This window comes from Cetorhinus maximus, chromosome 28 (genome assembly GCF_964194155.1).
Source record: "Cetorhinus maximus chromosome 28, sCetMax3.hap1.1, whole genome shotgun sequence".
Taxonomy (NCBI): domain Eukaryota; kingdom Metazoa; phylum Chordata; class Chondrichthyes; order Lamniformes; family Cetorhinidae; genus Cetorhinus; species Cetorhinus maximus.
Window position 1 is genome coordinate 14509002 of NC_135906.1, and position 27564 is coordinate 14536565.

Sequence of the window (27564 nt, forward strand, 5' to 3'; positions counted from 1 at the left end):
GTGCTGCGCCGGCCCACAGGACGCACCAATCAACGGCGGTGGGCGGTTCTTCCGGAGCTAGAAAATTCTGCAGGAGCGGGGCAGAGGCTTTTTATTTGAATTCAACGAAATCAAAATGGATTCTTGGTACTCCGGTAAGCGCTAAAACGCTTTTCTTTAACCTTTGAAAGCTCTTGTTCCGTTTACAAGGCGAGTTTAATACTTCGCGATTCTAAGAGGGTAATCTATATTTTTTATCTGGAGTGTATGGGAGGGAAGTAGAACGACTTTTATTTCCGTCTCGAGGCGCGTCATGTTCAAGATGAAACCAACCTAACTTGCTGGGAGCCCATGTCCTGCCCACTCTATGCCTGATTGGTTGTGGGCCCACTTGCCACCGAAATACCGCCGCGCGATTGGTTAAGGGGACTGTCAATCAGCACCCACTATGTTAGGTTGTCTGAACGCGTTGGGATCACTGTCGTATTTTTTTAAAAACAGCTTAAATAGAAAAAGTTAGCTCATGTTTTTTTTTTAACTTTTAGTGAGAGCAAGTTAGTGATTTTTTTAAATAAAAAATAAAACGGTCGCGGACACGCAATTCACATGGGCGGTTTAAATATTTAGGTTGCGAACTCATTTATTCCTTTTTTTTCCCCCCTCTTTGTCCGTGTTTTTCTTATCCAAAGAAAAGGAAGCGCCTTTCCCTTACTCCGTGTGTGTAATCGATGGCTGGTTCATGTTAAAATCCCGCATCCTCCGCCTTTTTCAAACATTTTCTCAAGACGCTACAAAATGGCGGCTACTTCTCAGCATGGATTGTTCCAGCCGCGCGCGGCCGAGTTGCGCGCGCGAGCACGCGCCAACCTAGCGTACGTGCGCGCGCGAAAAACCCAACCCTTGCATTTGAAAGCCAGAAATACTACAAATACTCAATAGGGCGGGCAGCGTCTGTGGAGAGGAACAGAGTTAGCATTCATCAAAACTGAAGGAAGATAGAAGGTTAAGAGTTTAATAAGCCAGTAGAGGGAGGGACGGAGGAAAGATGATAGGAAGAACAAAAGGCAAGGTTGGAGGGTAGGAGCAATTAACTGAAAGATTTCATGATGCCAAAGAGTGGTAATGGGTATAGTAAAAAGACAGTGCCCCCCGCCGCCCCGTAAGTGGAGCCACCTGAATGCAACATAAGGGGAATAGAGGATCAAGCCAGCAAAAAAATAAACACCTAGAGGTTATGATCAAAGCTGAGGTTATGATCAATATTGAGTCCAGAAGGCTGTAGAATGCTGACATGAAAGATGAGGTGCTGTTTCTCGAGCTTGTGTTGAGCTTCAATGGAAGTAGGTAGTAGGCCATGGACAGAGGTAAGAGTAGAAGCAAGGTTGAGAATTAAAATTACAGCCAACAGGAATTTGGGGTCATGCAGACTGAATGGAGCTGTACTGCAAAGTGGTCAACTAGTCTACATTTGGCTTCCCCAGTGTAGAGGTGACCACATCGGGAACAGCGAATAAAGTATACAAATTTGAAGGCAGTACTAATAAATTGGTGTTCCACCTCGGAGTGTTTTCAGGCCTTGGATGGTGTTAAGGGAGGAGGTGAAAGGACTGGTGTTGCATCTCCTGTGTGGAAAAGTGTGCACTGCATTGGGAATATAATTGGGACCTGAGATCTAATATGACTTTCTAAATCATGCACTGGTAATTCAGCTAAAGTGTGGCAGAGTCTGTACCAAGAATATGGAACCTTTAGTACTATGAAAGGGCTGGGTTTGCTCCTAAAAATAGATAAAGTTAAAAGGGTGATTTGATTGAAATGCCCTGGGCTGTTAAATGGTGTTGATGCAGTAAATAAGCAGGAACCTTTCCTGTGGAAGCAAGATCAACCCACATTTATGTTGCACCTTTCATGGCTACAGGGTGTCCCAAAGTGCTTTGCAGCTAATAACTACAGTGACTGCACTTGCAAAGTACTTTGTGTAAGAAACCAAACTTGTACACAACAAACTCCCACAAACAGCAATGTGATAATGACCAGATTAATCTGTTTTAGTGATGTTGGCTGAGGGATAAGTGTTGGCCTGGGCACCGCCCTCTTTGTCAAAGATCCCATGGCACTAGTTTATACAATTGGAAGGGTGGACATGGCTTCGTTTCAGCGTCTCATTGAAAGACTGCGCCTCTGACAGTGCAGTACTCCCACAGTATTGCACCGGGGTGTCAGCCTTGATTTTGTACTCCAGTCCTGGAATAGGACTTGAACTTGCAACTTAACTTGAGTGAGTGCTACCAATTGAACCACGGCTGATGCATAAGAGTTGGTAGGCAGAGGATAGATTTTAAGGTGATTGGCGAAAGAGCCAGAGAATTTTTTTCACAGATTGTTGTGATCCGTGAGCTGTCTGAATGGCTAGAGCTGGTTCAATATAATATTCAAAAAGGAATTGGAGAAATAACTCGAGGGAAGAAATTTAGCTGGGAAAATAGCATGTGAGTTTTATCAGTTGGATAGTTTGTCCAAAGAGTCAGCACGCCACAATGGTTCTCTGTAAGGAGTACTCTAGGGACTAAGTACACAAATTTTATACTGCACTTAGAAATGGAGTCTTGATGGGTGCTGTCAACCTCTTAAAAGTATGGATTAAAAAAAGTGATTTTGGCTCTTGGCACTGCTTTGCACGATTTAGCAGCCAAGAGCATGAGGAGGCATCAAGTTTCAATGCCATAGGCTTTGGAAATTTGGGAAAGGCAGCTGCTTGATGCATTGTAAGTGCCTTTTTAAAAAAATAAAAGTATACTTTTATATTGGGAGTCCTTCTAAATCAGAAGATTAAATTATACTTTGACAAAACTGTTAGGATTAATCCCATACCTGTATTTTGAAGATCTCATGTAGGTGGGTCCATGACAGCAGTTGCAGTTCAATTGGCATGTGTTCCTGATTTGAAATGAAGACTGGCTTGGGTTCCTTTTAATGTGAATTTGGCTTCTGGCTCAACAGTGCACATTGATTTTGAAATTGTAAGGAAAATAGATTTTCTGGATGGCTGGGATCACATGAAATGTTTCCCTCTCTTACTGTAATCCTAGTCCATGCCTTGATTATTTTGAGGCTGAACGTCTCATCTACATCAATGTTGTCTTTTTTTGTCAAGCTCTACTGGTTATTTGTGACCCACAATGGTGATTCTTGTCCTGTCTAAAATGCCAATTTAGCTTTATCTCTTTGCCTGCATGAGATTCAGCTGGATGTCCTTTAGTGGACCCTCTGCTCCTGACATTACAACAGAAAAGAAAGTAGGAGGTTAAGATCAGTTTGTTATAATTTGCAGGTGATTATCTCTGTTCAGTGACAAATTACAAGAGTGGAAGTGTGTCTTAAGATGTATTTGAAAACAATTTTTCAGAAGATTTTGGAAGATGGAGTTTAGGAGGAAAACATCAGACTAATGATTGAAGGCATTGATAGTGGAGCAGAGTACAACAGGCTTTGAAATCGAGCTGGGCAAATGGAAGCCAATGGATAGCAAAATACTGCAGATGCTGGAAATTGAAATAAAAACAAACTGCTGGAAATACTCAGTAAATCTGGCTGCACCTGTGGGGAGAGAAACAGATTTAATGTTGCCAATGAAACATTGGTCCCTAGTGAGTCAATGGAAGCCAATTGAGTTGGGTTCTCAGATTAATTTTTAATAGTCTTAATTTTGTTTTTAACTTGAGCTGATTCCTTGGAATCTGCGAAAGATTTTCTTTGTTGGTTCTTGTAAAATGGTTTTTGAGTCCTGGCAGGCCTGTTGTGTCCTACCCTGCCTAAGTGCCATTCTTCCTTTGTGAGACTAGATTGTGATGCTTATCTGTGGATACCACTGAAAAGTTATCGAGAAATGGAGTGAAACTGACTGAATTGTTCGTACTTTTCTGGGGTATTGAGCTCATTTTTAACAACCTTGACTGTCATTAGCTAACTTAAACCAGTCTTGGGACTGATTCTGTACTAATACATGTGTATTTATTAGTTGAACAAACCTATTTAGGGTTAATCTTACTTTGTTTTAACCTTACTGTGTTTTGATAACTGCTCCCTTACAGTGCCATTGCTTCTTGTGGCAATATTTTCTGTTTGCGTTGGAAAATAAATAAATTTAGAGGGAAATATTGACTGACTAGATGTTATTTAAATACTTTTGGTTTATTTACTGCAGGCTATGGAACCGGTGATTCTTGGAACACTGGAGCTACCAATTCTCAAGGTAATATTTTCCCTGGTTTCTTGGTTGCCTATCTCCTCATCTCAATATATTTTGAGTGTAGACACCTTTTTACTAAGGGAAAAAATACATTTAAATGTTGGCTGCTTTTGATGGGCTGGCATGGGAGGGTGGCATGGGATACACTGATGTGATTGGTTAAGTATGCTCATTTAAGATGCCTTATGGGCATTTGCAAGTTCTTTGGTCCCTAATGGGTTTGCATAATTTTGCTACGAATGTCCCAGCAAGATTATTTGCAACCATGGGGCCTTCCATACCAAGAAGTTTGGGGTTTTCTTAGCTAGGTGACAGTAGGAGGCACCCCCAGCTACGTGACCTTGGGTTACAGGTTGTAGAAAGTGATCAAGGATTCTGCTCCTGTGGCATTGCTGGGATGTCTGTGTGGATGATGGGTGAAGATGCAATCCACCTTTGCTGTGATTACACCTCTCTTAGTTGATAAGCACATTTTTCCTTTCATTATTTTGTTGTGTCTTCAATTATGTAAGTGTCATTTATGTAATTTAAGGTCTCCTTGAGCAGTTTTCACTGACGGTTTCCTTTAGTATTAAAACCTATCCTGAAAGTGCTGACTCTTGCTATAGTATGGACCCATGCACTCTTTCAGGTACTTTGTCCTATCCTTGATATGAGGGCACAATAGCCAAACCTAGTTCTAATTGCACCCAATCTCCATTACAATTTCAGTCCTTTCTCTTGTGCACAGCATGAAAAACCAGATCCAAAAGCAAGCCCTGATTTAATTAAGATAAACGCAAAGTACTGCAGATGTTGGAGTGTGTGTGTGTGTGTGTGTGTGTGTGTGTGTGTGTGTGTGTGTGTGTGTGTGTGTGTGTGTGTGTGTGTGTGTGTGCGGGGGGGGGCACTCAGTAGGTCTGGCAGCATCTGTGGAGAGAGAAACAGAGTTAATGTTTTGAGTCCATATGGATTCTTAGAGCTGATTTAACTGAAGCACAACCTTTGCATGAAGTAAGCTCCGAGGTAATGTGCTCAACACCGATTCTCTTGGCTGATAACAATTTTGATGGGCTCTATTTGTGGAGTAAAGCTTAGAAGTAAACTTGGATTAAGTGTTTCCATCGTAAATTAGCTGTTTGAGAGTCTCAAATTCACACCAAAGTCCAATTGTATGTCCAATGTTATACCCAGTCTGTTGCTTTGAACCCAGAATTGAGTATTTTTTGAAAAAGCCTTCGCCCATTGAATACAACAGTTCTGCCCTCTTTGGGACAAAGCCAAGCTGGTAACATATTGATATCGGACCATTTACAGATAATTGTAGTTGATTGGCTGTTTCCTGCAACCAGATGAGCAAATTATCTGAATGACTTGATTATTATTGATCCTTTTTTGGAATTGATTCTTTTCCTTTTTCAACACCCCATCCATCCATACCCTCACTGGAAAAGTGACACAATACTTGGTGTCTAGCCTTCTGGGGCACTCTAGTTCTCTACTGGTGGCCTAGTGGTCATGTTATTGGAGTAGTAATCCAGAGGCCCAGGCTAATGATGTGGGGGCATGGGTTTGAATCCCACAGGCAGCTTGGTGGAATAAAAATTTAATTAACAAAATCTGCAATTGAAAGCTAGCCTCAGTAATGGTGAGCATGAAACTATCATTGTTATCTATTAAACCCATCTGATTCACTAATGACCCTCTGGGAAGGAAATCTGTCATCCTTACCTGGTCTGGCCTACATGTGATTCCAGACCGACAGCAATGTGGTTGACTCTTAGCTGTCCTCTGAGATGGCCTAGCAAGCCACTCAGTTCAAGGGCAGTTAGTGAAGGGCAACAAATGCTGGTCTTGCCAGCGGTGCCCACATCCCATGAAAGCATAAAAAATACACGGTACAGTGAGCTACGTTTTTATTCTCAGAAGTGAATGTCACTATTACTTGGTCTCCCTTCTTGCTCTCTCACTTGTTTCCTTGTCTCCAATCCCAGAAGTTTGAAAACTTGGCTCTTTAAATCTTTAGAACTGATAAAGGCTACACTGCTAGCAGGCAGCCTTTCCATTCTTAAAGAGAAATTCAAAAACCTTTTTTCATTAGCCTGGGCCTCTGAACTACACCACAAGATTTTACATCTTTAAACAAAACATGAGCTTTATTGTATATGGAACACATTAAACAAAGCAAATTTAACACTAAAGTTAACACTAGCTTATGCCCACATATGCTGGGCCCTTGGATTTACTTCTTGCTTCCCCCAAGAATTATCTTAATAGACATCAATTTTAAAGTTATTCTGTAGTGACCACCCATAAGTATGTTGCAGTCCTCTTGAAATTATTTTTAATCTTCCTCAGTTCCACCTATTCTGAGGTAAGACTTTAATTTTCTACCTCTTGACTGGAGGCCTCAATCCCAAATTCTGATTACTTTTCTAATACTTCCATGCTAACCTGATTTGCTTTCTTTGACACAAGACTCTGGGGCCACTAGATTCTTCCACTAATTTCAAACTAGTCTGTCCTCCAGCTTCTGTTCCTTACAGAATACAAACTGAGATTAAGCTTTATCTGCATTCCACACAATGAATGATGAAGTTGGGTTTTTTTACTCTGCTTAAAGTGCAGGTCTATTTAACTGTCACTTACTTTGGTTATCTTCTCTGTGAGCTGCACACATCAGTTCCAAGCTGCAACTGCTACTTGGTTGGCTCTGCATCCCTTTATATAGCTTCAACCAGTTTCAGTCTGTCCAGCAGTTTTGGTTTCCAAATTTTGGGTTCAGTTTTTGTCTCCTTAGAAACTTTGTCTCCAAAGAAACTTTTCTTTGTCCCGTTGTCTGTTTCCATTTTCAGTTTGTTTTAGGCCATGCATTGTTTGAGTTTCTCCATTTGTTGTTTTAAAGCTCTCTCTTCTATTCTGACCAATTAAGTGTAGTATCGTCCCAGCTTGTTTATGTTGCATTTACCCTATTTTCTACATTTTAAACTTTAATTCTTAAAACTAAAAGTTGTATTCTAAAACACAAAGCTATATCCTAAAACACATGAACCATAAACTAAATATTTGCAACATTTCTTTCAGTCTCTCAAATTTTAATGAACTCCAGTAAAAGTTGGAAATATGTGCAAAGATGACGAGAACCACTGGAGGCTTTCGAGATATCGTTTTGCTTGTGGACCATATCCTAGGTCCCTCTTGCAGATTTTCTAGATATCTGACTCTGCATTTTATAGATTGCCTCGCCCTCTAGGTCCAATGTTCTCTAATTCCCACCGACATCCCCTGCTCTTCTCCCCCCGCCCCCCGCAAAAATACACAACCTGCTCAAAATCTTTGACCAAACTTTTGGTCAGCCTCCTGAATATCTGTCTCAGCATGAAGTTAACATTGATCAGAAACTTAAGTGGTCCAGTTAAATAAATACTGCAGTTACAAGAGCAGGTCAGAAGTTGGAATTCTGTGACAACTCCTCCTGACTCCCCAGTCTCTCCACCATCTACAGTGCACAAGTCGAGCGTGATGAATACCCTCGGCTTGCCTGAATGAGTGCACCTCCAACTGTTCAACACCTTCCAGGGCAAAGCATACTTTTTGAGCAGCACCCAGTCTATAACCGTAAATGTTTACGTCCTCCATCACCAGTGCACATTGCATCTTGTATATGGTATACACTGTTGGCAATGCAGCAACTTACCAAGCCTCCTTCAACAGCACCTCCCAAACCTGTGACCTCTACTACCTAGCAGGACAAGGGTAGCAGATGCGTAGGAACCCATCCCTTCCAAGTCCACCGTCCTGATTTGGAATTATATTGCTGTTCCTTCACTGTTGCTAGGTCAAAATCCTGGAACTCCCTCCCTAACAACACTGTGGGTGTACCTACATCACATAGACTGCAGTAGTTCACAAAAGTGGCTCACTGCCACCACCTCAGCAATTAAGGATGGGAATAGGTCATGCCAGTGATGCTCTCATCCCAGGAAACCAGTTATATTTTTTTGTTACCAGCTACTCTATCTTCAGTCAGTGGTAAATAAATTGAAATGATGACCATCATAAGTTTCCAAAATTTTTAAAAAATCAATTGGAATGTGTTGAAATGAGTTGACAGTTGAACCTTCACTAATGAGACATTTCAGAAAGAGATTGAAGTTCCAGCAGTATTAGATGCTTACAGCTTTAGCTGCTCTTGACCATGTTTTAAATTTGTCATCCTTTTAAAAAGAAATCAAATGTATTTTATTGCTTGATATCGTATGTTCTGAACATTCAGTGAGTTGCATGTCTAATGCAAGTTGCGTTAAGGGATGCGGTGTGTTTACTGTTCATATATTGTGATACCTGGTCATAGCCAGTAAATGCAAAGTTTGAGACCCCTTTTTAACTCATGACTTTTGAGGTATATGTACATCTGGGATATTAAATTCTTAAGATTTCTATTTTTTTAAAAGTCATTCTTCCTTCCCTTTCAGAATACGATGGCTATGATTACAGTTACACCCAGGATACTATACCCAGTTCTGCAACAAATTATGGCTACAATGCTGGCAATAAATCTTGGGAACTTCCCAAAAATACAGCTACAGACACCATCATTGCTAAGATCAACAAACGCTTGGATATGCTTTCTCAACTAGAGACTGAAAACCAGGTGCAAGACTCTTACCAGGACAACAGGTATTTGCTGGAATTTCGGTGCAAAACAGAAAGAGCAGTATTATGTTAGTTGCTCTTTAAAGGCATTGCACCCAGACAAGAACACATTTTCCTCTGTATCGGTGTGTTTTTAGATGCAGAATTTCAATTGTCCAGATTTAAAAGTAAACATTCAAAATACTTAATATGATCTTAATTAGAATATTTGCTCTATATGCTTAAAATTCACTGTTTGCTATTCGGTCTCTACCACACTAGCTATCTTGTCAAATGAGTAGCCCCACTGAAAAGTGTGGGTCATTAAAACTTGCTGTAAATTTTAGGATTTTGAGAAGCTTCCTGGAATTGGGGTGATGGTGTCTGACTTGATGGGTTATTGCCCATTTTAAATGGGCAGTTTTTGAATTGGTAGAATAATTAGAATTATTGTAATGTTGTTTGGTGATTTGATAGTTAAAGCTGCCATTTTCAACCAAGTGGATTTATATTTTAGTTCTGTTCTGAGAGAATTGGTGCCCCATTAGCTGAATTAGTCAAGCCCTTTCAGTCATTTTGCAAATAAATTAAAATAGGTTGTCAACTTGCTTCTGAATTGGCGACCCTTAAAATAAATTTAATGAACAGCGTTGCTATCTTTCACATTAATTGTGTAGCGCCCAACTTCTATGTTCAGCATTTTTTTGAGATGCAAAGGCGTATAATATAGGATACCGCTGAAGCGAATAAAAGGACAAGTAGCAATGCAGTGAAGCCTGGGCTTTTAAAGGTTGTTTGAGAAATAAAAGCTTGAAGAAGTCCTGTTGAGTGTTACGAAACTGGATGAGTTGATATTTAAATAGTGTGGGTTTTTGTTAGATGAGGGTTACAGAATCAAGGCAAGTGGATACAATTAAGATACAGATCAGCCACGATCTAACTAAATGGCAGCATAGGTTTGATGGACTGAAATAGCCTACTCCTGCTCCTATGTAAGGAAGAGAAAGAGATTGCTATAATTTTGCTCTTACCAGCATAACGTAACCTAGTTGTAACGTGGCTCAGGTCTGTATATCATGGATATCCCTCATCCAAACACTTGGCTGAATTTTCAGAAAGTTCATATTTTGTAAAACTTGCCAAGGTGGGCTGGTTGTTATAAGGAGAATTTTTAAGCTGTTGACAGAAGTGTTGTCTTGCATAGTTGTCAACCATCAGTTTCCAGGGGCATGACCCCATCTTAAACCTTGAATTTTAACCTTTTGTCTTTTTAGTATCCATGCTAGTTATGTGCAGGGTGATTGTTCCCAAATTCTATTAGTATCTAGCTCCTCTTTAAGTTGGCAGATTTGACTGTCAAACTTAACTTGGGAAATTGGGATCATTGGCATTGAGCGGGTAGAGAGAAAGCAGTCACCTTAAATGCTTAAAAACTTGGCAGCTCCTGGACTCTGCACACTACTAAGTCGCTCCCTTCCCTAAATTGCATGTGCTGAAACAACCTGGTGTGTTTACTATTTCATTTACCCAATCAGATTAGTTACTTAGGCAAAACCAAGCTTACTTAGTACCCTTAAGCTCCACTTGCTTCTTCCTGGAATTCAAACAGTTGTGCAGAGCAAACTACAATTAAAATAGTTCAATTAATTACTCTTTCAAATCTAGCCTCAATGAAATATTAATTCGTTCTAGATTGGCGATGTAAATGGGGTTTGCTTTAGTGGGATATCTGTGCTTGGTGGCACAGAAGGTGTAGCATGGTGGAAAAATCCCCATCGTTTCTGCTGGCTGTAAGGACGAGATCTGGTTCTCAAAGGTATTGTGTGCAATGACGTCAGGTAAATGATGTAAGCTTAAAAGCCTATAAGCCAAACAATTCTGTTTTGTCATTTTAAGGTTGCCATTGAGTTCATAGTCTCTAACTCCTTCCTCCTCCCACCCACCCCACAAATAAAAGTTAACATGGCATATAACTTTAAAATGGCTAAAATCCAAAAATTGGTGGATTTTTCCATTCTGCTCTTTACCATATTGCAACGTGTTTTGAATGGCAGTGTGCCCCAAAAAGAGTGAACGCACAGCCAAAAAATCTATATAACTTGGACCATTATTAAGTATATTATTTATTAACCCATGCTGTGAGATTTATCAGTTAAACTTTTCACTGACCCACTTTCTGCTATTTTAATTAGCAGTTTAGTAAATGCATAGAAGTGTTTGTTAGAGGCTGGCCATTTCAGCCAGTGCTTATTTACTTACTGCAAACCACATAGGTTCTGTGATTAGCTAAAATGTCATTAGCTGAAGCTATGTTGTTTAGTTTTTTTTAGTCTGCTATCACTTCTTGGCAGACTTGTACCATGGTACTTTCCAGCTACTGACCAGATTCCTTGCTTGCTGTGCGACTCTTTCAGGTTTACACCTTACGAGTCCTACGACTCCGGGTCTTCACTGAATGACCGTGATCTGTACAGATCTGGCTACGGTTACAGTGAATATGGGCCTGATTATAACGATTCCTATGGAGGTCGCTATGACCACTACGACAGCTCCTACGGGACCCGCAGAGATCAGTTCCAGAACAGAGCACGTGACCCATACGGCCCTGCTAACCAGTGGGGCCAGAACTGGTCTAGAGACCGGCCTCCATATAACAGACCCAATCGGAACGACCCCTTCATGTCACCTGCAAGTTCCGGGCGAATGTCTGCACGCTGGAATGAGCTGTCGATGGGAGGCAGGGGCCCCAACGCCGCCACCGCCTCCTCCACCAGGAACCTCCCTTCGCTCTTCTCCCCAAACATTATCCCCATGGACCTGTTCAGAGTTCAGGGATCGGGAAGACCGTTAGGAGGTGCCAGACAGCGAAGGAGAGACAGGAATCGAACCAGAGGCGTAAGTACCTTTTTTTAATACTTTTTATTTTATCCAGTAATGAATAGGTAAAATGAGGGTTTGGGAAAGTTTAACCTTGTTTGTTTATAGAGGGACAGTTTTTTTTTGTTAAAGATAGGGTTTTACATTTTTTTTTGAAGTGGACCAATGTGATTGTCCAGCAGTTTGTCCAAAAAAAATTTTTCATGTGCAGTATTTCAACTAGTGCAGAATTAAAAGTGCTTAAACAAAAGAATCTCCTAGGATATATATAATCCAAGTTATACCACCCCTTTTGTTTAAAGCCAGTGCACTAGAATAGCATTAAATGGTTAATTAAGTCTTGAGAATCATCATTGGTGAGCAATGCCAATTTCCACATTCTGAAATCAGTATCAAATCAGCTATGAATCAATCCTACTTCAATCTAGGGTATTTGCACGCAGATGTTTATTAAACTAAATGTATAATTGGTAAAACCAATTTTGTGGTTTCTATCTTGGATTGCACAATGAACATTTCTGTTTTTATGTCTTATTGTAAAACAAGAGCTGAATATTGAGTCTTGCTTTGATTTCCCCCTGCTTAATACTGTATTAAACTTGTATGTTAAAAATGTGATATCTAGTCTCCCAGACTGTTGGTGATACAAAATGTTCTTGAAATGCTGTGTTTTTGATCTGTACTTTTTACTTCCAGCCTGGAACTGACAAGCACAGCTAATTTTCAAATTGAAGTGCTAAACTGAGGGCAGTTGGCCTATTTGGCCTTGAAAGGGACATTCCTGCACTATAGCATGTAATACATTGTACATTAAGGCATAATCTGCCTTAGTGAGCAGTGTCATTGGGAATCTAAATAGTTGAGTAGGTGCAATTTAGCTTGAAAATGTAAGGGCGTTCACACTGTTATTAAAACTATCTAAATGTCTTGTGATTTCTGTGGTGTAACTAATGAGCATATTTCTAAAATCCATTAGACAGCAATGATCCTGTTCCTAGTTGAAGCAGTTTAGTAGGCTGCAGTATTCCTTTTCTGATCATGTTTTCGAGTTGAAACCATTTTCGGGCACTTGATCTGTTACCCCTCTTAGTTTCTCTTTTTTGAAAGTTACTGAATTACTTTGGAATGAAATTTCCCATTATAGGTAGCAATGTTTGTTTGACATGTGTAATAGTGGCATCTGGTTAAACTATGATTTCTGATGACACATGACTTGCTGAATTTAATAAAATTGTTATAGTTTCAGACAAAGCCATAGATCCATCTAACCCACCTATTTACAGTATTCCCATAATCATTTCTAATAAACTTCAATGGCAGTAGTAGCATTGTAGTTATGTTACTGGACTAATAATCCATTGATTATCATACATCTATTGATCTGCAGACATGAGTTCCAATCCCATCATGATAGGGAAATTTAAATTTGGTTAATAAATATGGAATAAAAAGTTACTTGGTGACAATGGATTATCTGGATTATTTTAAACCCATCTTGTTTACTTGAAGGAAGGAAATCTGTCAACCTTATCCAGTCTACTGGGCTACATGCAACTCAACCCACAGCAATATAGTTGACATTTAATTGCTCTGTAAAATGGCTAGCAGTCAACTTGACGAAGGACACTTGGGAATGGGCAATAAATGCTGACCTTGCCAGTGATGCCGCATCCTTTGAATTTTTAAATATAAATCCAGGTTGTTGACATGAACCTGTCCAAATTCTTCTCAAACTCTCCTTTCATACTGGAAGCATGTTCATATTCTAGCCATCCTTTCAGTAAAAGATAATTTCTCCTACATTTCCGAATTTCTTTTACTTTATAAGCATGACTCCTTCTGTACAGGAGGTAACGACAAATTTATCCAAACCTTTCATGATTTTAAACTTCCCTAGAGTGAAAAGACCCAGGTTGGTCAATTTTTCTTTGACATTCCTTGAAGTTCTGGGATCATTGGTGTAACTGTTCTTGGTATCCCCTCCGATAACTGTCTCATTTAGTAGGAAGACAAAATCTGCATTCTGTTTTCCAGATGTGATTTCACCAGGGTTTGATACAATGCTGAAATTTCCTTCCTGGGTTTGCTCGTGGCTAGCCACCCCAACATATTTTTTTTAATACCATGTGAATCTTGTGCTAATTATTTGTAACCTGTCCACTGAAACACTAACTCTCCTGCTCTGGTGCTTTAAATACATTCCCATTTGCCATATTATCCATATCAACCTTCCTTCTGCCAAATCTCATAACTTTATACATGTCTTCAGTTGCATTTGCTGCTTTGCTAGTGACTGTTCCATGTTTGACCATAATTTCCCCCTCTGTTGTTTATTAAAAAGTAATAAACAACACTGGCCCCCATACTGAATTGTGTAGGAGTATGAGGGATGTGGAATGAAGGCAAGCTCCTGATCAGTTATGATCTAACAGGTGGAACAGGCTTGAGGAGCTGAGCTGAATGATCCTCTCTTCCTCTGCTAACCTTATAACTACCTATACACTGCTGCTTATCTAGCAAGCAATTATTTGTCAGTCTGTTTTAATACATTCCCATCCAACCCATTGACTTTTATTGTGTAGTACCCTATTATGCACAATAATGTCATACCTTCTTGAAATCTAGGTAGGTAATGTTCACCACATTCTTACTTAATAGGTTGGTTGTCATCTTGAAGGAATCTAATAATGGGCATGACCTCCCACTCTGAAAAGCAGGCTGGCTTATTCTCCTTGAGATGTTTCCCTATATTTTATATCTTGATACTTTCAAACGCCTTCCCAACTGTAGGCACAATGCTTGCAGACCTAAAATGTGATAATTTATATCTTGCTTTTCTTTGAAGATGATGGGGCAGTCATAATTGATTTTTTTCCCATTCTGTAGGAAGATCCTTGACCCGAAACGTTAACTCTTTCCCTCTCAGCAGATGCTGCCAGACCTGAGTATTTCCAGAATTTTTAAATTTCAGATTTGCAGTATTTTGCTTTTGTTATTGTCCGATCCTTTGGGAGTTAGCCTGAGTTCTGTGAACTTGGGGGGGAAAAATATCCACAAGAGAACTTCCAATCGTTTGAGCCATTCTTTCAGAGCCCTGGGCTCTGAAAGTTGAAATCCTCCCCTGAATTTCCACAACCTCCCCAATATGCTCCCTTCAAAGGTTTTGTTAATTCTCTTCCACATTCACCTTTAGGCATACACCCATTTCTTGTATTTCTTCCTCCATTTCTTTTGTGAACACAAGTTGGAAAAATAACTAGTGCTAAGGGAATTGCATGATCATTGGTCTTTTTGAGGGCCAGCCCCTCTTTGCGTTCTTGGCTTAGTTTGTTGCTTGGTTTGTAGTTCATCCATGTGAATTGTGAGGCTAGTACAATTGCAGTGCATTACTTTGCCATGGCACAAATCCTTTAAACTAGGGCAATGTTCTTTCTGCTGAGCGTAATGTGGACAAAGCAAGAAAGGTATTTACCTGTTAATAGTGAGATCATGTTTTAATTAAGTGCCAAGGAAAGGGGTAATGCCTATTTTACCTTGCGATGCAGGAATCACGAGCTCATTAGCTTGATCTCCTAAATTGATAGAAAACCTATTGGATAATTCACTTCAATTTAGTATATGGATTGAGCCCCGCCACTTAGTTTTGATATAGCTTTAAAAAAAATTGTAGTGCCCTAACAAAAGGAGAAAATGCGCATATGGTATCTGTTTTTCATGATGACTTTGAAAATTTGTTCTCCAGTTCCAGAATTAGAGTTAAGTGCTATCAGCAGGATTTTGCTCTATTGCGTCATGTAATAATCCTGGATATTTGATCTTTAACTTCTTATCTCTTTTCCTCCCATGTTTATATCGGTGTATTTTGTGGAGGTTTGAGCTTATTGCTGGGGAATCGGCACACTTTAGATGACCCAGTGGCTAGCACATAACAACGACTATACTTGGTCAGAGACAAGTGTCCATCTGATATGCTGTATTACTCCATGAAACTGGCAAAAACGTTTTCATGACCTCTTCCAAAAGAAGTGAGTGCTTTCTCTGTGGTGACAGAATGGTGCTCATTACAGTCATGAGTTAACGAGATCCAGAATGTTATAAATATGTACATGGGAGAGTATTGTGCAGTTTTGTTGCATTTAATATTTGACTAGTATATTTTATATAGTCAATACCAGTCAAAGGAAATGATAGTCTGTCTTGAGTGAGTGGTTTACACTTAAAATCTCCTCCACTTTTATGAAATGTCTAAATGTGACCAGTGCTGTATAACCTGACTGTTGTACAGCATTGCCAGTATTTCAGGAAGTGGTTTTGATGTGCCTTTTTCACCTTGGGGTCAACAAATAATGGGCTTAACCTCAGCTTGGATTGGGAATGTGCTGTCTTCTGTCCCAAGGGCAAAAGCCCCAAGTTAGGGTGCACCAAAATCATTGAATGGAAACTGCACCACCTTCAACTCTTGTTATCCTTGGAAACTAGAGCATTACATACTGGAGTGTTTGGAGACAGCTTGCACACATCACACCAAGCAAGATGGGAGACCTATTTTTAATATTTTGTTAATGGTTGTAAATGATATTTATGCATGAAGAATAGGAATTGAGCTCTCTTTGGTCTTTAACAGATGAAGAAAGTGAATGCTGGCTTTGGTAGGAAGAGGAAGCAGTCCACAGCTAGTACCGATGAACCAGAGAACAAACAGGCAAAAACTGAAGATCCTAATGGATCTGATGCAGGTATGCTCAATTTCCTCCAGTCTTTTCTGTATGTCCTATTCTCTTTGGAAGACTTCTTCATGGGAGTATGATGGGCAGGTTATATAAATGCATGTGGCATCACAGCTGAGCCCAATCCTCCTCTTTCCTGCTTTCTGCACATAAACACTTCCAGCAAGGTTTGTGAGGTGGTAATCTGGAGCAGGGGTCGTGGCAACTCTCCTTTGTATTTACTTCCCCTTTATGTTCCTCCCCCATCCACCCTACAAATTTGGATGAGGGAGGGAAGAATATTTGTAAAATGTAACATTGCTTCTGCCCTGCAACTTGTCCATCAGATACGTTGAATTACAGATGTTGTCAGGCCTCTCTGTATGTGACCATCTTGGCCTTTTGCATTTTACATTTCTTAATAAAAACCAAATTTATCTCCAATCCTCCCCTTTTAAGGCAATGCTATATGGACTATCTTTGGCAAGATATTAAAAATATGCATTAATACTGGCATGTAAATGTGCATGGGGAAAGTTGTTAGTGTTAAACCTCTGGTTTGTGCTTGGCTATTTGATAAAGTCGGTGGGAATAAAGTTCTGGTCCAAGCCAACAGTTATGGACTGAAATTGATTAGGTATTGTCCATTAGCAGAGTCAAAGGTTCAACCGTGGCCTGTATCCAGTTAGCTAATCTGACCAGACCAGTAGCTAAATAGGGGTATTGCCTATTCAGAGAATGAGAAATGGCTAGCTTTCATCCTGATTGTTATATAGTGACCTCTGCTGGAAATTCATGTGAATGCAGGGTGAAAACAGGATTAGACTCAGTTGGGAGACCCTGTACCATCCTATGGTCTGCCAAGAATGGGTTTCTTTATTGCTGAACTATCCTGAGAGCTTTGGAAATGCCTTCATTATTTTGAAATTTACCCTTTGCTTGCTTTTGAAAAAAATACTCATAACATCATAGTATCTTCTGAGAAGTACCCTAATTGTTTGCACCTCCTTAATGATACATCAGTGCTCGTTTAAGTGACTGACCCATGAAATAGCATTATCTATTTCAGTACTTGTGTTCTTAAAATGACTCTTTAATTTCAGGCGAAGATGAAGGTGGTGAATCTGGAGATGGTGGTGTAAGTAATTATTTACTTGGCTCCTGTGTGAGTATTTGAGTAGAGAGCAGAGCTCAATTGTTTTGAGTGGCACTGAATCTTTTAGTTTGTGTTCTGCAGGAATGTAGCTGACTTATGTTCAGTTTGATATGGAGGAGCTTAGCCTCTGCAGGTGTTATTTCATTTGTACAGGATTAATTCTGTTTTGTTTTCCTGTGGTGGGGAGGGAGAAGTGAAAGGTAGGTAATAGTTTACCATATTACTGGTGAGTGATCAATATCTTCAACATGTGGTTTGACTAAGCCAAGCAGCAGGTCCCTAACTGTATTGAACAGCTTGGCATGATGTTGCCTCAGTATTTTTCCTTTGAGATGGCCAGTTAAAGTCTTGACAGTGCATTTTTTTTAAATATAATGACTTGACCACTAATGTGGCTGCTTGACTCCATTATGAAGTTAGAAACATAGAAACTAGGAGCAGGAGTAGGCCATTCAGCCCTTCGAGCCTGCTCCGCCATTCACTATGATCATGGCTGATTATGCAACTCAATAGCCTGCTCCTGCTTTCTCCCCATACCCTTTGATCCCTTTTGCCCCAAGAGCTATATCTAACTCCTTGAAAGCATACAATGTTTTGGTCTCAACTACTTTCTGTGGTAACAAATTCCACAGGCTCACCACTCTCTGGGTGAAGAAATTTCTCCTCATCTCAGTCCTAAATGGCCTACCCCATATCCTCAGACTGTGACCCCTGGTTCTGGACTCCCCCACCATCGGGAACATCCTTCCTGCATCCACCCTGTCTAGTCCTGTTAGAATTTTATAGGTTTCTATGAGATCCCCCCCCATCATTCTTCTGAACTCCAGCGAATATAATCCTAACCGACTCAATCTCTCCTCATATGTCAATCCCACCATCCCAGGAATCAGTCTGGTAAACCTTCGCTGCACTCCCTCTATAGCAAGAACATCCTTCCTCAGATAAGGAGACCAAAACTGCACACAATATTCCAGGTGTGGTCTCACCAAGGCCCTGTACAATTACAGCAAGACATCCCTGCTCCTGTACTCGAATCCTCTGGCTATGAAGGCCAACATACCATTTGCCGCTTTTACCGCCTGCTGCACCTGCATGCTTACCTTCAGCGACTGGTGTACGAGGACACCCAGGTCTCGTTGCACATTCCCCTCTCTCAATTTATATCCATTCAGATAATCTGCCTTCCTGTTTTTGCTACCAAAATGGATAACCTCACATTTATCCACAAACTGCATCTGCCATGCATTTGCCCACTCAGCTTGTCCAAGTCACACTGAAGCATCTCTGCATCCTCCTCACAGCTCACCCTCCCACCCAAGTTCTCCAGTGTAATACCCTTGTTCTATTATCAGTCAAGACTCCACGCCACATCTACATTTTCTGTGAATCCTGCAGGAAACCACTGCTGGGCTTCAAATGTAAAAGTAGGACTGATATTGAAGTGTTTTTTTTTTAGTTGCTCCCAGTCTCTGAACAATACAGTCAGTGGGAGCAAGTTCTAAGAGATCTCAAGTTTTTGAGAATTTAGTACCTGCAGTTTAAATATGGATGAGCAAAGATATACATATTATATATCATTGGTCATTTTTTCTTCCTTTTTGTAGGGTGAATTTCCTTTCTGCGATTTAGATGTTTAGGAAACTTAATTGTTAGCTGAAATGCACTTCCTTTGATAGAAAAACCATTAGTTGCTGTAACAACTTGAGCAAAGCATTAGATGCCTTGTATAATTCCAACTTGATTATTGTTAACTGTCTATTGATGTGATATTGCTACAGCAACCTATACTATTACTGATGAGGACTCTCTCTATTGTGATACACCAGGCATTGCAACGGAGTAGTCGTTACCGTACAAACATAGGACAATAAGCCAGGTGTTTCCAGTATTTCTTGTAGCATGATTATTCCATTACCCTAATATAAGGGGTGTCTAGTTTTAAGAATAATGCTTATTTGTAATTTTTCCCCCAGGCTGGTGAGGGCAAAGAGGCTGGGGACAAGAAACCAAAGCGCTGTAAGATAATGTTTTATTTCGTGAAATTCCCTCCATGTGCCCCACCCCAAGAACATCTTGAGTTTCTCTTCTGTTGAGTTTTTTTTCTGTTGATCTGTCTTCTCTTCCTCCCCCCCCGCCGTCTGTGTCTTCACTTCTTTCCCTCCCCAAGACAATGTTGGGTTGGTTGGCTTTGTCACAGGCAACTTTTCTCCACTTGAGAAATTGTCAGCAAATTACTCGATTCAGAAGTTGTGATATTTGATGAGCCTACCTTATTTTGTAAATATTAGTCACTCTTATCTGGCAATTTGAGCAGCTTTAATTCTGCAGCAAAGCATAAAAATTGTGCACAAGTTGTGCACTGGTCTATGTTACTTGTATAGCATGTTAACCGAGTTAAAATGTGTTGTGAATTGGCTATTGCTATTCAAAATAAGTCAACAAAATTTTATGAGCATGAATGAGCAATAAGTATCTTAAGTTACAGGCAAAATGCATTGGAACAGTTTTATATCTCAAATGGCATAAACCAGAGCCCAAACAGTAATAAGTTGCTTTTATGGAGTGCCCTCAATGGTAGAAAAATGCCCAATGTAGTGCTTTAGGGACGTAACAACAAAAATATGTCGAGCGAACAAAGGTACTGAAGGGTAATTAGACTGTCAGGGGTGGAGGGCTTAAAGCATGGAACCTAAAATGGCTGAATGCAAGGCTGCCAATGGTAGGACAAGTGGGGGAGAATGACAGATGCACAGGCAACTTATTAGTTGAACCCCAAGTTAAGCAAACTGATTTTAGTATTGCTGAAAAAGAGACAGACATGTAGAAGATTTCATCAGGACACTTGGCAATACCAATACAAGGGGAAAACATTGGTTTATACTGTACTTGAAGAGATTGCTGATTGGTTGGCACGTGGACTCTGGTAGAGGTGTCATGGAGAATGCACCAGCGATGGCTACTGACAGTTAACTGCCAAGCATTGTTTAAAATTTAAGCCGGGCATGATTTTTAACTGTAGCGTGTGCCTCTGAGGTAGCAGAGGTGGAAACATTGATCTGGATTTCAAATTTTGTTCATCAACTCCTTCTAGAGCGGATACCTATTGTATAATGATTGCTCAGTGGCTGGTTTATTTAGATTGGGTGGAAAATAGCTAATTGGGTGAGATTCCTGAAGAATGCTGATGTCCATGGAAGTGTATCTGAGCTGAACTTAGTGCCTTCAAGAGCAGAAAGCTCTGACAGTGGGAAGAGAGGGATTGTGTAATTTTAAGAAAGGGTGATACTTTAGATAATGGGTAATAGATATTAATGATATGGGGTGTGTTTTGGCTGAGTAAACTACTGTATACTGACTGTGTTGTGAAGGGGATGTGTTGATGGGGATTCGTCTTAAAGGTAAATGTAGAGGAATTGGATAATTACTGCCTAAAGTGTGATGAAAGTGATTTGTTTTTAATTAGTTCCTACGATGCAAGAAAAGAAGAAAGCGAACAAACCAAAGAAAAATCGTGACCGTCTTGCAGAAAGGTATTTGGTGGTGGTAGCGGTGTGAATAGGTTCTTTTACTGTTACATTGTTCAAACTCTACACTTTCCCTTTTAAATACCATGTTCTTCTGTGTTGCAGGATAATGTATGCCTGCTCGGTTTGTAAGTTCCGAACCTTTGAAGATGAGGACATTTCTTCCCATGTGGATAGTAAGTTCCACAAGGAAACTTTCAAGTTCATTGCGACCAGACTTGACAAGCAGACTGCTGACTTTTTGCATGTATGTATCCATATGGCTCCTTCATATTTTGACTCTAATGAATGTATGTTTCCATTATCTCCCTTTTTTAATTGTGTATGGATAGCCAACAGATATTTCATATTAGATATACACATTGCCTCTAAGGTAGCTATGTGTAATTTTTTTAAATTAAAAAATAATACTGTCCATATAAACTGTGCCTAATGTTTTTGAATCTCTTTCAGGAATACATCCTAAACAAGATTCAGAAAACTCAGAAGCGTCGGGAGCAAATTGGCGATAAAACCATCCTGAGAAAGCAGCTGATGCAGCAGCAAGACTTGCTGCAAGGTATGTTGGACTTGGTGTAAATCATCCACTATGTAAATGATGCAGACTTGTTTCTACAAATGGGATGGCCTGCTCAGTCAGAATGTTTGGCTTTCCAAGTTGGTGTTATTTGCCTTAGCATCATGTTTTCATACAGTAAGATTGTGTTACTCAGACTCTGGGTCTCCTTTCACAGACTGCCTGTAAAATGTATTGCTATTGCTGGCAAGGGGAGGAAATATTATTGAGACAGGATAATCTAGAACCCATACAAAGCAGCAGCTTTGGTCCAGTATCTTTAGTTGAACTATGTATCTTGCTCTGTTTTATCTCTCCCCACACAGCACCACCACCACTTCCTCTGGAGAACTTCTTGACCTTTCCTTAGCAATTAACTAAGATGTGGTCAAAATCTGAGGCTCAGTGAGGAATGGCAAATGTAGACCCATATCTACTGCTTGGGATTCTACCCTTAGTAAAATGTTAGAATGATTGGTGGTGGAGAAACGGTAGGCAGCATATCTAAAATGCAATTGTTACTGTAGTTCAAAGGGGATGGAAGTTTGACAGCATTAGAACAGGGTGTGAACCATGATGAGGACTGAGTTCTAGCTTAGTTATCTTGGCATGTCAGGAATACTTCAATGGACCGTAACAAGGTTTGGAGGTGAAAATGTAATTTAAAGTTAACAGATAAATAATTTTCAAATCTTTTTTGTAAAGGAATTTAGCAACAGTGAGTTGTAAATCTATTCTGAACAAATTCTGTAGATTCTAGTTCTGTAGTTTGGAGTTTACGCTAGGGGAATAAATAGAAACAATAGCTTTTTAAGATGGTCAAGATTAGATATTCAACATAAACATAGTATGCAAGTCATAATATTATCGGTATTATTAATCATGAGCTAATACAGAGGAGTCTGGTTGCACCTCCATCTGATGTTGGTGTTTCTATGATGCAGAAATCTGGATTTTTACTTATGTTGCATAAAATGTTCGTACATCAATGAGCTATAATTCAGGAAATAAAAACTTACACATTTGGCTTTTAACCTTTTTTGTCAGTAAAATGGTAAAATGTCACATGGCCAATGAGTATTGAGATCACATGCTCAACATCGGTTTCTACCATGCTAATACATTTTTAAAAAAACTAAAGGGCAATTTTCCACATTCCCCGTTAGCTTTTGAATATGAATGTGTTTGACAATTCTGTTATATGTAATCCCTATTTATTGCTGAGCAATTACTGGTTGACACTCAGCTGCTATGAACAACTGCTTAATCTGCTCCCCTTCAATTATGCATTCATTACTGTTTAACATTCATTACATCTTGAGCAATTGAGTGCATGCTGCTCAGTGCTAAGCAGTACCATCAGATGTTGGAACAACTGGCTCACTAGCAATAAGGTAGCACTTTTTGGGGGTGGATGGGGGAAGTGAGATGCCACCACAGAACTTGGCAGTATCACCAGTTCACAAATTGTATAAATAGGTTAATTGCAATTGGAGTACTGTGATCCCTAAACCAATTTAATTGTTGTAATATTCTTGGTTCTCTAACTCCACCCCCTCCCTCTCTCTCTCTCTCTCTTTTCTCTCTCTTCCCCCCCCCCCCCCCCCCACACCTGCCACACTCTCTCCCTCTCTCTCTCTCTCCCCACCCCCACCACCACAAACAATTTTATTTGGATTTGTTCTGCTGTCTTTTTTTGCTATATCTAATTCTCTAACTGTTTTATAGATGTTGGTCTGGAACATTTCATGAAGAAAGTGGAGGCAGCACACTGTGTAGCCTGTGATCTGTTTATACCCATTCAGAATGCTGTCCTTATGCGACATCTGAAATCACCTGATCATGGCTGGAATCGCAGAGTAAGTACTGTGTAAAGAGAAGCAGATTTGAATTATAGTCAGTAGGTTATCTAGTTGGCTGGCTAACTTTCTTGTGCTGCTTAGAAAAAAATCTTTGTTTTCTACTGTTCCCACCACAGTCCCTCATGGTTTCCTCAAAGTCAGTATGTTGCTGGTCATGGACCAAAGGTTCCAGGTTCAATTCCTGCTCAGTCAGTTAGCTAGACAATTCCAGCTTGAGTGGCAGCAAGAGTACTGATATCAGCCAACCTATGGTCCTTTTTAAAAAAATCTGTAGAAGTTTTGAAAAAGGAGTTGAGATTGGTTATGACACACACACCTTGACAAAGGACACTTAATACTGGAGAGCATGTGATGGCCATGAAACTGTGACCCAGTGAGGGTCAGTTGGGCTGAGTGGCTGATTTTCAATGCTGTGCATTTGGTATAAAGGAGAAAAAAATCCATGCCAAATGAAGTTTAGCACCCCTCATTTCTATCTCTTTAGAGTTTTTCTGGGCTCAGTGATTGGAATCACTAGTGAGGTATTTTTTCCCCTTGGGGAAAGATGCAGACCAACATACTGTCTAAACTCCTATGGAAATAATAACTGCTTAAGACATGTTACAAAGGGGTTTTAGTTGATGTCCTTTGGAGAGTTCTGTAAAACACAGGTTAGCTTTGTGCAGCACACAATCACTCTTTGAGAGAATTTTGTATTAGATCTCTCCTGGGATTCTGCTTAATGCTGATATCTGCAGGTTTGTTGAGCACAGTTGCACTGGTACTTAGGTGCATGGGAAGTCCATGAATAAGGAAAACGAATTCTTTTGATGTATCTTCCACCTTAAAATAATCCTCTGTTGCAGTTTTATTTAGTGCTAATGTATATGAAATTACTTTACTGAAATTTATCATGCAGGTGACATTTTTATAGGTTTCCTCTGGCTTCATTCCATTGCATCAGCAAGTCTTTTTCCCTTAACCAGGACAACATTGGAAACCTGTTTTACATGGCTTTGGGATTCTACTGTTGACAGAAAATTGTCCCAGTTTCATTTGTCTATACTGGACAATTTAGTCCATTAAGTTTGACTTCTGTAAATTTCTAATAGTACACCAGAGCCCCAAATGTAAGCAGAAGAATGGCACATGAATGTTGCTCTCTTAAACATAGGAAATAGGAGCAGGCCATTCAGCCCCTTGAACCTGCTCCACCATTCAACTAGATCAAGGCTGATCTCTACCTCAATGCCATTTTCCAACACTGGACTAATACCCCAAGATTTGGGTATAAGGTCATGAATGCCAAATGACACAGTAGGGTGATAGAAAAAGTAGGAATCGTGCTTCAAACAGCCTGTCCTAAAATAAGTGCATTAAATAGTTCTCTAGTTTTTATTCTAACTATGAATGTTGGAATTAAAGACTTCTAATCAGCCAAGCTTTACTTTCATTCTTGTAAATAGTAGGTACAACTGAGTTTTTTTTTTAAAAAAAGCAAGTGACCACCAGCTTTATTCTTTGATTATCCTCTTCCTTACCAGGCAATGTTGGAGAAAGCCAAGAAGGGCAGCCTTGTTGTTGCTAGGAGCGTCCTGAATAACCGTAACATTGCAGCAATGTTGGAAAAGTACAAGAAGGTAACTGCAGTGTCTTAAAATGTAATTAGTTCTATTCAGCAGCCAACTGCAGGGAGAAGCTAATGTAGGTAATGGTTGGTTATTCTGCGTTTGAAGCTTGGGGGAAAAACATGGCAGGCTTGTATCTCATCCTGTTGATCACATTGCTATCTTAAAGGCTCTGCCTTGCAGATTAGTAGCCATATTTTTTCACTACAGTTGAATGTACATCACATGCAGTTTACAATCATTTGGGTACTTCTAATGTTTACAAATATTTGTCAGTGGTCAGTTAGTTACCTGCTACACCTGAACAGGTAGAAATTAAATATTTCTGTAAAGGTTTCAATTAGTAACAAAAGTTGGATATTTCTGACGTCCATTAGTGATATGAAAAGTTTTAATGGTAGTCAGTAAAATCTTGATGGCACATCAAGGTTAAGGCCACATCTATTTAAATTTTATTTTGTTCTATCTTGGTTTTGGTATTAAGAATTCCTATTAAAGCCTGCTGCTTGTTTACTTTTTTTGCAGGGTGAGAACCCATTCACTGATGACCCAGACAAAGATGAGGAGGATGCTGCTGATGAGACTGCAGAGGGTGATGGGTTGAAGGATAGCTCCATCAATGCTGAGGACAAAGAAGGGGAGACTGAAGATACAGGCGACAATACCAACACTGATAGAATAAAGGAAGAAATGGCAGATCCCTCTGAAGAAAATGCAGAGGAGGAAACTGGGGAGGCAGAGGAAGAGGGTGTGGGGGAGGAAGAGGCTGAAGGTGAGGCAGTGGAAGGAAGAGAAGAGGCTGAGGGAGAGGCAGAAGGAACAGCAGAGGAAGGGGCTGGGGAGACAGATGCTGCAGCTGAAGACAGGGATATGGAATTGACAGCTGAAGAGGAAGATGAGATGCTGAAGGGAGATGAAGAACAGTTGGAGTAAATTTTAGTACAACTTTCTGCAGACATGCAGATGTATAATTCTATCCCATACCAGCTATTGAGGTTTATACTAGTTTAAGAATTTCATTGTTTTTAACTTGCCAGTAGATTTGTGTTTACTTGGTGTATTGCAGTTTCATCTGATATGGCTAATACCAAGTCCAGTTTTCTCTTACATCCTGATGTGAATTTTTTTTAAAAAATAAACTTGGTTCCTGTAATGTGATTAATGTGGTGTTCAATTGATCCTATTAACTTTAAGGACTGGCATGAAGTTTGTTTGCAGTAATCGAAGTTTAAGTGGCCTTTAATTCCTAAGGTCTGGCTATCTTGATTCCAAGCTACGCAACCCAGATTTGTTCCAGTTGTAAAGCTAAGCTACTGGTTTAAAAAAAATCTCATTTGGTTTGTGTACAGATGAGGTGTAAATATGCAGCAGGATTTGGGTGACTGGAATGTTTTGTTGTATTAATTAGCTCTTGCATGAAGATAGTGAATGGTGCTTCTGAGCATGTTGCTTTGTTTTAAAAAAAATCTGATTTTGTAACTGCAAATACTAGACTAGCACTGTGGTAAAGTAGCTATTGTGAAAATCATCTAGAATGCTTTAGAGCACTTATACTGCATTCCTGCAGGGTGTAGACTGCCTCTTAAGGATTCAAATTCCTTTTTTTCACATATAGTTAAACTTCTTCACCGGTGAGTCTGATCAGCTTGACTTAACTTTTTTTTGCATTTGCACCTCCACTGTTTTCACACCAAATGCAGATCAACTGGCATGTGATCAAGGGCTGGGTGATTTCCAGTGCACTTCAGTATTGAGTAACATTGGATTGAAAACAGGTATGGCTTGGCTCAGTGGGAATGCAGTGTGGTTTAGCATTGTATAAGCTGCAGGAAGTAGTTGCATTTTTCACCAGCTTTTCCCCCCACACCCCCCGCTTCCCAGGTTTATTCCACTGCTTTTCTATACAGCAGCAACCTTATTTAGGCTATTTAAATGCAATGTACTTGGACTTGACCTCATTGTTTTCAATTTTATACACAACTGTAAATCAGTTTGTAGCGGTGTTAATTAAAACTTAAAAATGCAATCCTGTGTTGTGGTTCTTAAAGTACAACAGTGTCCAATTTGACTTTCATTTTGAAAACCTGAGTTAACTGAGGTTTTACTGGAGACAGAAGGGGAATATGGTACTTGTGGTGGCACCTTTTTCAATGTTTTTTTTTAAATCCCAGCCCAAGGTTAAGAAATGGATGTTTCCTCAAAAGCTTGGGCAACAGTGCTTTGAGGAAAGGGGCTAAAGATTTAAACACCAGTTTTAGGATAATAAAAGGTAATGCAAATTGATAATCCAAATACGAAGCCACCTAGATGTGCAATGGAAGAAAGCTCCACCATGAGCACTAGTCAGTAGAAATAGGTCTTTGTAATAGAGAATATGGGGTTACAAGATAGCAAGGTGGTGGCATTGGTCTTTTGGTTGTGGGTCAATAACAGA

The 27564-nt window shown here is 39.9% G+C and overlaps 1 protein-coding gene across 1 annotated transcript; it reads left to right on the forward strand.

Annotated features, from left to right (window-relative positions):
* Positions 1 to 27156, forward strand: LOC144668827 (A-kinase anchor protein 8-like). The gene is made up of 13 exons (XM_078531225.1): positions 1 to 134; positions 4184 to 4231; positions 8683 to 8887; positions 11257 to 11737; positions 16344 to 16455; positions 17529 to 17563; positions 19555 to 19597; positions 21045 to 21111; positions 21211 to 21352; positions 21559 to 21664; positions 23390 to 23520; positions 25047 to 25142; positions 25656 to 27156. Exons 1-13 carry the CDS (start codon positions 116 to 118, stop codon positions 26061 to 26063), a joined length of 1893 nt encoding a protein of 630 aa, XP_078387351.1. The 5' UTR covers positions 1 to 115; the 3' UTR covers positions 26064 to 27156.
* The last annotated feature ends 408 nt before the right edge of the window (positions 27157 to 27564 follow it).